Genomic DNA, 13136 nt, shown 5'->3' with positions numbered 1-13136 from the left:
ATTATTAACCAGCCATCCAGCCAACTGAGCTAAATGAACTACTGCCACTTTAGAGGGGGAGGATTCAATCTTGCAAACATAAGCATGATGAGATGCCAAGTAAGATGACTAATCAGAACAGCAAACCGAGTGATGACATTTAAACAGAGTACAAGTGCAATTCACACTTTGCTGAACCTTAATCTCAAGTGTAACAGCTGAACTATTTTTAAATCAAGTGTACAGAAATATACTAAGGGGTTCACACACTTTTGTTGTGTTAAGAATTACTACATCATTTGTATTTCAAATAGTTTACTTGGAAAGGTTTATCTACAATACTCATTTAATTCCAGCATTTAGGTGTCTTCTAACTTGCATTCCGCTGGCAACAGCTAAGCAGAAAGATTGCCAATTCAGCACCGGATGCATAAACAACATGAAAGAAAAGGAATAAGATGATCATTGGGAATGAGAGTAAGTCATTCAGCCCATCAAGTCTGTTTTGCCAATCAATTAGATCATGACTGGTTTGTACCTCAACACCATTTACTCACCTTTGCTCAAAGTATTTGACACCCATCTAATAAATACATCAATTCTAAAAACACTGAAAAAATATCCCAGTATCTACCTACCACCTTTTGGGAGATAATTCCAGATTGTAACTAATCTTAGTCTGAAAAAGTGCTTGCTAATCACAGCCAAATGGCCAGTTGTATTTTAAGATTATGGCCTCTCATTCTTTTTTTTTTCACCAGAAGTAATAGTTTTTCTCTACATCTACCTTAGCAGTTCATTACCCAATCCTCCATATTTAACGGAATAGAAGCCAAGTTTATGTAACCTAACTTCAGAATTTAATCACCCAAGTCCCACGTCCTAGTATTATTCTTGCAAACAGCCACTGCATCTGCTCCAAGATGAATATATCCTTCCAGAAACATGCATTGCACTTCACAGGAGAAACTTTCTATGGAACATGACCAAGGCTTTATACAATCAGAGCAAAACTGTCACCTTGGTGTATTCCAGACCTGTTGATATAATGGCCAGCAGTGCATTAGCCTTTTGACTGCTTTTTGTACAGGCCCACTAATATATTTTAAATAAAGTTGCTTGGAGCATCAGAGCTTAAATGGCTTGTGCATTTGAACTTCTGAATGCATTTGCCTCACAGTATCTACCTTCTCACAATTTAGAAAATATTTTGATTTAGTTTTAGATTCTGGGTGCATGACCTCACAATTGCCCATCTGCCATAATTTTCTTCACTCATATAATTTTTTTTACGCTCTTTGCAGCTTCTCATTCCCATCTCTATTGCCACTTCTAATTTAGTGACATCTGCAAATATCCTGTTCCTCCATGCAGACCATTATTAATTATAGTGAAAGTTGAGGCCTCAGAGATGACTGGGGAACACAATGACACAGTTGGCCAATCTGAGTGCATATGCTCCCAACTCTAGGTCAAAGGCTGCCAACAATTCAATGCAATCACATTTTGTTAATATTCTTCTGGAAGATATACAAGTTACACCCAAAATGCTGCCCTCTGTTTTATTAGCCTCACACAGGATAGGATGCATTCAAGATTATAAAAAACATTGAATCCAAATCATTTAACGTTGATCTATCATGTAACACACAGAAACTATCAAAACGCAAGTTTGACAGATTTATGTTTTTAAACATTTTCATTCTAAGACTGCTAAGCATGAAAAAGTTATGCATTGTAAAATGTGTAGCATACCATGCATTTGTCAGAGTAGAGACTGTTGTAATACTTGATTTATTGTCACATGTATTAGTATATAATGAAAAGTATCGTTTCTTGTGCGCTATATAGACAAAGAATACTGTAAATAGAAAAAGAAACGAGAGAGTGCAGAATGTAGTATTACAGTCATAGCTAGGGCGTACAGAAAGATCAACTTAACACGAGGTAGGTCCATTCAAGAGTATAATGGCAGCAGGGAAGAAGCTGTCCTTGAGTAGGTTGATACTTGGTCTCAGGGTTTTGTAACTTTCTCCTGATGGAAGTAAGTCCAGGGTGCATGGATCCTTGATTATGCTGGCTGCTTTGCAGAGGCGACAGGAAGCGTCAATGGATGGGAGGCTGGTTCACGTGATGGACTGGGTTTTGTTCATGACCCTTTGTAGTTTTTTTTGTGGTCTTTAGCAGTGCAGGAGTCAAACCAAGCTGTGATACAACCAAAAAGAATGCTTTCTATGATGCATCTGTAAAAGTGGGAGAGTCGTAGTGGACATGCCAAATTTCCTTAGACTCCTGGAAAGTAGAGGCATTGGCATGGAGGGACCAGGATAGGTTGCTGGTGATCTGGACACCTAGAAACTTGAAGATTGTGACTATTTCCACTTTGTCTTCGTTGATCTAGACAGGGACATGTCCTCCACTACACTTCCTGAAGTCGATGATCTCCTTCATTTGCTGACATTCAGGAAGAGATTATTGTCATTGCACCAGTTCACCAAGTTCTCTATCTCTTTCCTGTGCTTCATCGAATCATTGTTTGAGATCTGATCACGACGGTGGTGTCATCAACAAACTTGAAAAATCGACTTGGAGGGGAATTTGGCCACACAGTCATAGGCATATAAGGAGCCGAAGACACACTCTTACACACTTACAGCTGTAAGGGGCTGACGACACACTCTTGTGCAGCACCAGTGCGGAGGATGATCTTGGAGAAGGTTTTGTTGCCTATTCTTACTGATAGTGGTCTGCGGGTTAAGAAGTCTAGGATTCAATTGCAGAGGAAAGAGCCGAGCCCCAGGCCACAGAAGTTGGAGGAGCTCTGTAGGAACAATTGTGTAGAAGGCTGAGCTGTGGTCTGACATAGTGTTCCAGGGTTGAGTGTAGGCCAGGGAGATGGCATTCGCAGTGGAACAATTGGTGAACTGTAGTGGTTCCTTGCAATATGGGAAGCTGGAACTGATTCATGGCACGAATAACCTTTTGAAGCATAATGATGATGTCATAGCCACCAGACAATAGTCATTAATGCACAGTGCCTGCATTTTCTTTGGCACGGGATGATGGTTGACTTCTTGAAGCAGATAAGGACCTCAAATTGATGTTAAGAGAGATTAAAGGTGTCTGCGAATAACCCCGACAGCTGGTCTTTGCAGGATCTGAATGCTCATTTGGGTACCGCATCCAGGCCAGTCGCTTTCCGTGGGTTGACTTTCAAGAAGGCTGCTCTGACATCTGCAGTGGTGATCACCGATTCCGGTTCAGCCAAGGCTTCTAGGGTAGAGGGCATGCTGTCACTGACTTCTTGCTCAAAATGGGCACAGAATGCATCAAGTTCTTCGGGGAGGGTTGCATTGGTGCCAGTGATTTTATATGCCTCCATCTTGTAGCCTGTTATCTCTTGCAGACCTTGCCAAAATCAGTAGGCGCCCATGTGGCTAGCTTGGAATTCTACCTTGGTCCAGTGCTACCTCTTGGCACCTTTGTCGGATCTCTGTAAATCATATCTGGATTTCTTGACTTGAATGCCAGGACTTCAGCAAGCAGTGGATATTCCAGTTCACCCTCGGTCCCGTAAATGATCATTTGAGAGTACAGAGTTGATATATTTGGATTCATCAAAATAAAAACAATTCAATATTTGGTAATTTAGTTTTAATGAAAATAGGGGTGGTTGGACATGATCTCTCTGATCCAAAGCTTCATTCTGCATCAAATTTCCATTAAAACAATTGGATTGTGTTGTAAATGGGTGTCTTCAGTATCTTGGTTTCAATTTGCAATTGAAAACTAGATATATATGACTAAAACTTATTCTGAACTGTTATTCAAGAATGTGTTAAAGCATAACAATTTGACCTATTTTGCAAAGAGCTATACTTTTTCCTCAGCAGTGGGATATTAGGCAAGAATACAAAACAATCAATAAAAAAATTCTAATGTATTAAGAGAAGAAAAATATTGGATCAATTCCTGAATGTAGTCTTCAGATGAAATGAGATTACAAACTTAAGGACAGCTGGACAAGAACACAAAGACATAACTCAGCCATCATTTCAAAAGTATCTTTCCTGTTTATATATATTTTGACATGATATTATTTATACTGAAGTAGTAAAAATGTACCATAATTTTAGAATGCAGAAGAATAGGGCTGCTTGGAGCACCAGAGCTTTTCTGGAATACAGATTGGCAGCTAAGAAATGTAAACGTGTGCCAACACAACACCACAACTGGGAGGCTGTAATTAAAGCCTGACAAATTTACAAATGCAGCTCACATTCTAAATGTGGAAATTGGAAATCAGGATGGAAAAAGCTTGACAATGGAAAGTAAAGCTTTTTCAAACAGGAAGTACATGCAGGCCATTATACAACTGAACGTTTACCATAAAACATAACACTACATATTTTCTCATGTCCAATCCTGAAATTTGGACTACTTGACCATCACCCTAGTATCTGAAAAACTTGATTGTGATATGCGATGTAAGAGTTTAAAAACAGCCTGGATCATTGCTGGTTAGGCAGTGAACACAATGCTATAAACTTCCAAGGAAAAGATTTCTAAGTCTCAGAACTTGACTGTTGCATCCTTTTAACATTATCCTCTTTCCTGCTCATCATACTCCATCAGGCACTGGTTGGGAAAGAGTTAACAAGTATTTTTTCCAAAGGCTACAGCTATTTATCAGCCATTTCCTAAGAGTACACGGGGAATTCCATGATCAAATGTCACAGGAAAGATGACAAATTTCCTCAAAACAAGTATACTACCTTAACTTAGCCACTTCACTAATGTCTATGAGCATATCAAGTGGGGAGTGCTAGAGACATACCCACATCTTGCTATAGCTCCTAAAACTGTTTGGACAAGAAAAATAAGCTCCTGGCTTGGTCTAGATCACAAAAGATACACCTTTTCAAATTTACTTAATAGGAATATTCTAAAATTAAAAATACAGATTGGAATTATTTCATGCCTTTCATGACTTCAGGATATCTCAAAACGCTTTACAACCAATGAAGTACCATTGAAACCAAGTTGCTGTTCTAAAGTGGGAGAAGTGGAAGTCTTTTTCTACATAGCAAGCTGCCACAAGCAACAATGTGATAACTACAAATCTGTTTTTAGAAGAATAACTGAGGAATAAAACTTGGCCAGGACTCTGGGGGTACTCATTTGGTCTTCCTTAAAAAATACCATGACATATTTTATGCCCTTCGAAGAAGGCGGAGTGCACCTCAGTTTAACATTTCATCGGCCAAACATCACTTCCAAAAATACAATACTGGAGTGTCAGCCTAGATTTCAGTGCTCAAGACTCTCATCATAAGCATTATGGCACAGGAGGAGGCCATTTGGTCCATCAAATCCATGCTGGCTATTTGTAGAGCAATCCAATCTTTCCTATTCCCTTTGTCTCTCTCCCTAATCCTGCAAGTTTGTTTCCCTCAAATGTTCATCCAATTTCCTTTTGAAATCAATCATCATCTCCACTTCCACCATCCTCCTAAGTCTTGAATTCTAAATCATTACCACTCACTGCTATGGAAATTCTTCCTTGCATGCTCTCCCTTCATTTCTTGCTCAGAACTTAATTCTGTTTCCCCTTGTCTTTCCAGTGTCAGCTAATATATACCTTCAGCGTATTCTTTATTCTACACTGGCAATCACCATCAAGTGGATCAAGTGACAGTAGGGAAACGGTTAGGGATCACAAATCACAAGTATTAAGTTAACTATGCAAAAGGGTAAGAAGCAATCCAGAGTTAAAGTACTAATTGAAGGAGAGCCAATCTCAGCAGGGTTAAAAACAGATCTCACCCAAGTAAATTGGAATCAAAGATCGCAGTCAAAGTGATAACAGAACCATGTACTGCCCTTAAAAAGATGGTTCAGGTACGATGAAGGTGGATGATGAAAGAGATAAGGAGTGAGTGAGATGTAAAATTGATAAATGTCAAGTTGAGAATGTGAGAACCAGGGGAATGAGAGAGGAAAAAAGAAAACATAACAGACTGTGGGGAATCTGAAGTCTTCTACAGGCATTTAAATAGTATGAGGAGGGATAGAGCATACTAGGGACTACAAAGAGGATCTAGGCATACAGGAAGTGTCTTTATATGCCCTGTTTGTGAACAGAACTCCCGCTCACTTGATGAAGGAGCAGCGCTCTGAAAGCTTGTAGCTTGTGCTACTAAATAAACTTGTTGGACTTTAACCTGGTGTGAGACTTCTTACTATGGAGGAAGTGGCCAGGGCTAAGGTACTAAAAAGTAATTCAGATCTGGCAAAGTCATAATGGAAGAGGAGTTACTGAAGTATTGAACTAAAAATTGACGAACAGTAGGTATAAAAAAAGCTGGTTGTATTTAAAGATGATAAATCACAGGAAAAGATGGAATGCTTCCAAGAATACTGAGGTACCTCCCATGATCTTCTAATCTTCCTTTGACACAATTATGGTGCCGAGGACTGAAGAATCGCAAGTGCTAAGCTTGCCGTGGACAGAATGCTCTCTTACTTATCTTTTGAATGGAACGATAGGTGTCTTTCCTTACCTTGTGAATAAATCCAATTAAATAATTCAGCAGCAAGCTTTTCTTAATTCAAAATAACGAAGGTTTTTTATTCTCACACTTACCCAAATTAAAGTAACATCACACACCGTCTCACATGCACACAAAGATTACGTACAGGTAAAAAAAAAGCACAATTTTACAGATTTTAGTTAATTCGGTCTCTGAATTATGATTTCCAGTCTCCCATGTGGCAGGTCTGTAGTTTCTCAAATGGATTTGATGACCTAAAGTTGAAGTGAAGACATTGTAAAGTGAAGGGTTCACAGCAGGTTGCGAGATTTCTTGTAGTCAAATATCTAGGAGGTTAGTTCTCAAGTAAACTTGGAAACTGGAACTTTGGCTGATTGATGACTTGCAGCTAGTTTCTTGGTCTGGTTCTGAGACTGGCTGATGATCAACAGTACTGATAGATTTACTGGGTCCTGAAGTAAAAAGAGTGCAGTCCCTGAAACTCGCTTTAATCAAAAAACTGTTGAGTTAACACTTCTGAGCCCCACCTACTTTAAGTTTGAATGGGAGAGGTAGCTGCAATACAAGAAGAATCATACAGTGACAACTGAATTCCAATCTTCCCTTTTGTTCAATATGATATATCATGACAGGCAGTCCAGAAGCACGACAGTCTTCAGATGTTGACCCATCTCAACAATAAGTCACGTGAATTCCACAAATGGCTGAGAGATACCCTCACTTGTACCCACCATTTAAATACATATTCACTGGAAACATAGTCCACTCTATAGTCCAAATGCCAAGTCACTTAGTTTGTAGCAGCCATTTTAACAGCTTGTATGAGTCCAATTTTTACAAGTGTTGACTGTAAGTTTATAGTATGACATGCCTGTACTAGGCAAGAGAGACCCTTGCTCACAACATGTCAGGCTAAACCTGACAGCTACAGGCCAGTCATTTTAACTTGAACAAGAATGGATTTATTAAAGAAAGGCAAATCATTTTTAACTAGGTGATTGAGTTTTTACATAAGGTAAAACAGAGGCTGGAGTGTACTGGAGCTGATGTGGTGCATATGGTCTTTCAAAAGGTATCTGACAAAGGACCATGCAAAGGTTAATCCCATGGAATAAAAGAGATTGCTGTAACATGCATATAGGAAAGAGACAGTAGCGGTGAGAGGCTGTTGTAGACGGGAGGAAGGTAAACAATGAGGTTCTCCAGAGGTCAGAATTGGGAACAATGCTTTCCTTGATTTATATTAATGATCTAGACTTGGGTGTGCAGGGCACAATTTCAAACTTTGAAGATTTTACCAGATTTGGAAGCATCAAGTGCTTGTGATAGACCTCAACTTAGCGGCAAGTGGCAGATAAAATTGAAGGCAGAGAAGTATTAAGTAACAGATTTTGGAAGGAAGAATAAGGAGAGACAAACAAAAAAAGGGTTCCAATTCTGCAGTGCGTGCAAGAACCGAAAGATCTGGGAGTTTGAGTGCATAAGTTGTTGAAGGTGGCAGAGTGGTTCAACAAAATGGTTAAAAAGGCATTAATGGCTCTGGTCTTTATAACTACAGGCACAGAGTACAAAAACAAGTCATAATGAACCTTTAAAAATCAACTGAAGTAGAGTTCCCAATGCCAAGAACCACATTGTTAGAAGTATGTGAAAGCTTTAGTGGGCATTCAGAAAAGATGATTTCAAGGCTAGAGGACTTCAGTCATATGGATACATTGGAGAAGCTGTGGCTGCTGTCTTTGGAGGAGAGAGGAGATTTGATAGTATTCAAAATTATGAAAAATCTAGACAGATGGGGAGAAACTGCCCCTATTGGATTACGGATACAGAACCAAGGGCCAAAAATTTAAGGTAAATGGAAAAAGAACCAGTGGCAATAAGAAGAATTATTTTAAAAATGCAAGTGGTTTAGATCCAGAATGAACTGCCTGAGACTGTGATGGAGGCAGATTCAATTATGGCTTTCAGAAGGGAACCGGACAAGCACTTGGAGAGAAAAAGTTGCAGGGCCAGAGAAAAAGGGCAGGAGAGCATGTCCAGCTCAGTTGCTCTAGGAAAGAACCAGGAAGGAGACTGAGTCGAATGGCCTATTTCTGTGCTATAACCATTCTATAAATTAGAGAATGTAGAAAAAAATTGATAATTTGTAAATAAAATCAATTTTTCACTGCCAGCAAGGCTGTGCAGTAGAACATCACAATACCTCAAAAAAGATATTACATTTTAGTGTTTTAATGAACAGCAATATTCTAACATAAAAAAGGAAGTTTTCAACAGTCCAGTGAGCCATTTTCAGAGACTTCAACAGCATTCTCTGTGGAAGGGCAGGGATTCATAGGCAGCAATTTCTGAGTTTCTGCATTTTGCAGACAGCACTGACAGTAAACATGACAGTTTTGTCATCATTAGCCTGCCGTTGTTACAAACACAAAATTTGGGTCAATGGGTATAAGGAGCAAACAAATGCAAGGCAACCATCCCACCAGATAACTACAATAAATCATTGCATGAGTCAAGATCTAATGTCTAGGTTATGAATATTTAGCAAATGTAAACTGTGAAAAAAAATTAAGGCATTACAACTGATGGAAGTACTAACCCAAGAACAAAAGCAATGGCTATGTTTCCCAGTTCTCAAGATTGCCCCACTAATCTTAAATGCACATCTGTGAATAAAGTTGAAACAGGCCAAACTTCAACTATGATGTACTCAAAATATCTCACCATCCAGATGCCTTGTCCAGGCTCACATATTGGACATGGCAACTTAACTTAGGTAACAAATGGTCCAATGGATGCATCTAGCATTCCATACTACTGCAGGAAAAGCTGTGACTAACCACACACACTATAGGGTTAATGCAATGGCAAAGATATAAAGGTCCTTTGACAAGAGTTTGCAGAACCCTGGCTCATGGTTGAACTGTTACAAGTTCAGTCAGATAAGATCTCTTAAACCATGCAACTTAATTAGCAGCTGGAGTTTGGTATAATAAGCAAGCAATCACCCTTGATACAAAGTGCTAAGTACACCTGGATTTTCATGTTAAACATATTCAGTGATTAAAAGCCTTATGATATGCTGGAAAATTTGAGCCTAGGTTTTTATGTTAGTGTTCAGCTTTTTTAAAAGTAATGAGAACGCTCAACCAGTTTCATACTGAATTTAGACAGGAAAGAGGAAGATGTCTGCAAATGAAAAAGAGCACTTATTTGCCACCAGCCCGACCTCTAACCAAGCCACTCTCTCAACACAAGAAAAGCATCTGCAAGATTGGTGCCCTAGACTCAGAATTGTTACAGTGCAGAAGAAAGCCATCTGGCCCATCGTATCTGCAGCTCCAAATGAGCATTATGACTTAGTACCATTCTCCCACCTTTTCCCTGTAACTCTGCACATTATTTTAAAATAACTATCCAATGCCCTCTTGAATGCCTCAGTGGAATCTGCCTTGACCACATTTCCAGACAAAGTATTTATTTGCTGTGTCAAAAAAAACGTTCACGGCATGCTTACTTCCTTTGCTTTAGACCTGTATCCTCGTTCTCAACCCTTTTATTAGCGGGAACAGTTTCTCACTATCTACTTTGTCCAGCATCTCTTCAACGTTCCACCTCTGTTCCACCTTCTTGTGTCAGGAAAAAGATATAAAAGTCTGAGGACACGTACCAACCAAGTCGAGAACAACCTTTTTCCCTGCTGCCATCAAACTTTTGAAATGGATCTACTTCGTACTAAGTTGATCTTTCTCTACACCCTAGCTATAGCTGCAACACTACATTCTGCATGCTCTCCTTTCCTTTTCTATGAATGGCATGCTTTCTCAATATATGTGACAATAATAAATCAAATCAGCCCCATTTTTACCTCTATCAAATCTTTTACTGGCCCTCTCTTCAAAGGAAGCAGACCCAAGTTCTCCAATGTATCTGCTTAGCTGAAGTTCCACATTCCTGGAACCATTTTTGTAAACCTCTTCTGTACTCTTTCCAGTCTGTCCACATCCTTCCAAAGTGTTGTGCCCAGAACTATGCAAGTCTTCCAGTTAGATCTAGCTAATGTCCCATAAAACTTCGGCATAGCCTTCTTGCTCTCGTACTCTATTCCCATATTAGTAGTGCCCAGAATACTATATGCCTCATTAACTGGTCTCTCCACGTGGCCTGCCATGTTTAACAATGTACGCAAATATACACCCACGATCCTCTGCTCCTGCACACCTTTAGGAATTTTACCTCATTTTATATTGTCTCTCTATGTACTTCCTTTCAAAATGCATCACCTCACATTTCACCTCACATGTGAGGTGATGCATTTTGGCAGACACATGGCACATCTGCCATGTGTCTGCCCATTCTACCAACATCATTTTGAAATTCTACACTGTCCTCTTCACAGTTTACAATGCTTCCAAGTTGTATATCATTTTGAAATTGTCCCTTGCACATCAAGATCTCAATCATTAATAGATATATCAGGAAAAACAAAAAGTCCTAAAACCAAGCCCTGGGGAAATCCACTTCAAATTGACTATTATTTGCTGTCCATTAACTATTACTAAGCCAGTCTTGTATAAATGTTGCTGCTGTCCTTTTATTTCATGAGCTATAACTTTTCTCATGGGTCTGCTGAATGGTGCTGTATTGAATGCCTTTTGAAATTCTATATATACACCACATAAACAGCTCACCAATGCTCTGTTACCTCTTCAAAACAACTACAGCAAGTTAGTTAGACATATTGCATTATTTTGTTTCATCGATCATCACATGATAAAATATTCTAAGTGCATTAATTCTTAGTGCAAGCCCAAGTTAAAATTAATCCTTCAGGATAATATCACAGAGCTCAAAAGCCAAAGAAGGTAGATGTAAAATCTTTAAAGACAATCATTTTTTCATTACTTCCATAAAATTAAACTCCATGATTGACTAATAAATCAAACTGTTCAGAAAGGAATTCTCCTTTTTGCAGCTTCTCTCCCAAAATAATTTCCAGTTAACGGCAGCTTAGCTTTTGAAATTTTGTCTTCACAGCAGAAATCTGACAGCACAACAAAACCTGATCTGTCAGTGCAGGGTGTCAGTCCCTAGCACCACCTGCCATCTGTCTTTGACCTAACTCCAGCTGCCTGTCTGGAGGTGGATTTCAAGAGGCACATTAAAAAAAAAACACACACACACCAGCAGTACCACCTCCTCCTCCTTCTTCACATACACAAAAACACTGACAGCCACTGCTGATGGGTGCAATGGGAATTAGCACCGTCACAGTGAAAAACACAAAACCCATACAAGCACAAAATCCTGTCACGAAGATAAACAGATACAGATTTGTAGATATTAGTTACCAATACACACATACATATACAGACACAAACACATAAATAAAATGTGTATGTGTGTACACAGTGAAATTAGCACCATCAGTGAAAAACACAAAACCTATACAGCACAAAATCCTATCACTAAAATAAACAGATGTAGATTTATAAATATCATTAATTACAAATACACACATATGTGCATACGTACACAGCAGACAATAAATATGTATGTGTGTGCATTCAGTGGAGATTAGCACCATCTGTGAAAAACACATAACCCATACAGCACGAAATCCTGTCACTAAGATAAACAGATGTAGATTTATAGATATTATTATTTATAGATACACATGTACATAGACACATAAATAAAACGTGTATGCACACACAGACAATTCTTGCATTTGCAGTGGAGGCCTGTCAACGCCAGCGGGGTAAAAAAAATAAAGAAATTCCGATTGAAAGGTGCAAACCATTCTGGGGAAATGGAAAAAAAGGGAGGAAATAAGGAGGCGAAGGACGGTAAGTAAAACCCTCGTGGGAGGGACGGGGGGGGGGGGTGGATTTTGCGACGCTGAGAGATGGGAGACTGGCGGCTTCGAGCCAGGGATGGATGCTGGTGCGTTTGTTTTACATTGCTGCTGTCCTTGAATGAAGCAGTGGGCGAAGACGGACACACACACACACACACATTGAGAATGGGTAAACTCACCACTTGGTAGCGGCTGCAGGCCTGGTGATGCTCCATCATTAACGCTCCTCTCAGTGTCCGCCAACACAGGCTTGGCCGTCCGTTACCCCCACACACACACACTCGACGCCACTCAAAGCTACGATCACCTCTTTTCTTCTTTAACCTCCACTGAAGACTCCCGATTTTCTTTTACCCTCTCCGTCTTTTTCCACACCCCCCTCCCCCAATCCCCGATTTGAAAATTAACGATCCGTTCTGAGAAGGGGAAAAATAAAAACGGCGACGCTCCCGCGGCGACAAGAAGTCAGCAATCGAGCGAGTAGACGCTGGCGGATCTGCGCCTGCGCGAACTTAGCCAAGGCGGCCGACGGCCCGGCCTTTGTGACGTTACCTCGTCACGCCCCCCGCCATGCCGGGCCACGCCCACTCCCCCTGCCCTTTGGTCACGCCCAGCGTCCGGACCACGCCCCTTCTTCCTTTGACTGACGTCATTTCTTCCTACCATGTAACAATGTGCTGACTCCAGTTGCTGGTTGGGGATTTCCTTCTATAACCCCCGCTTTGACTTCTTCCTACGAAGCC

The 13136-nt window shown here is 40.0% G+C and overlaps 1 protein-coding gene across 2 annotated transcripts in view; it reads right to left on the bottom strand.

The window, feature by feature from the left end:
• Positions 1–12905, bottom strand: part of ndfip2 (Nedd4 family interacting protein 2) — a 75284-nt gene extending 62379 nt beyond the window's left edge. Inside the window, exon 1 of one of the 2 annotated variants that reach the window (XM_080198134.1) lies at positions 12573–12905. In XM_080198134.1, coding sequence (XP_080054260.1) covers positions 12573–12611 — 39 coding nt within the window. In that variant the 5' untranslated portion in view covers positions 12612–12905. The remainder of the gene's footprint in view (positions 1–12572) is intronic. The other variant, XM_080198135.1, reaches the window with a different exon arrangement.
• Positions 12906–13136: the final 231 nt, after the last annotated feature.

This window comes from Carcharhinus amblyrhynchos, chromosome 10 (genome assembly GCF_965287045.1).
Source record: "Carcharhinus amblyrhynchos chromosome 10, sCarAmb.v2.hapA, whole genome shotgun sequence".
Taxonomy (NCBI): Eukaryota; Metazoa; Chordata; class Chondrichthyes; order Carcharhiniformes; family Carcharhinidae; genus Carcharhinus; species Carcharhinus amblyrhynchos.
Note: the sequence above shows the minus strand (reverse complement) of the source record. Positions and strands in the feature narration are given on the sequence as shown.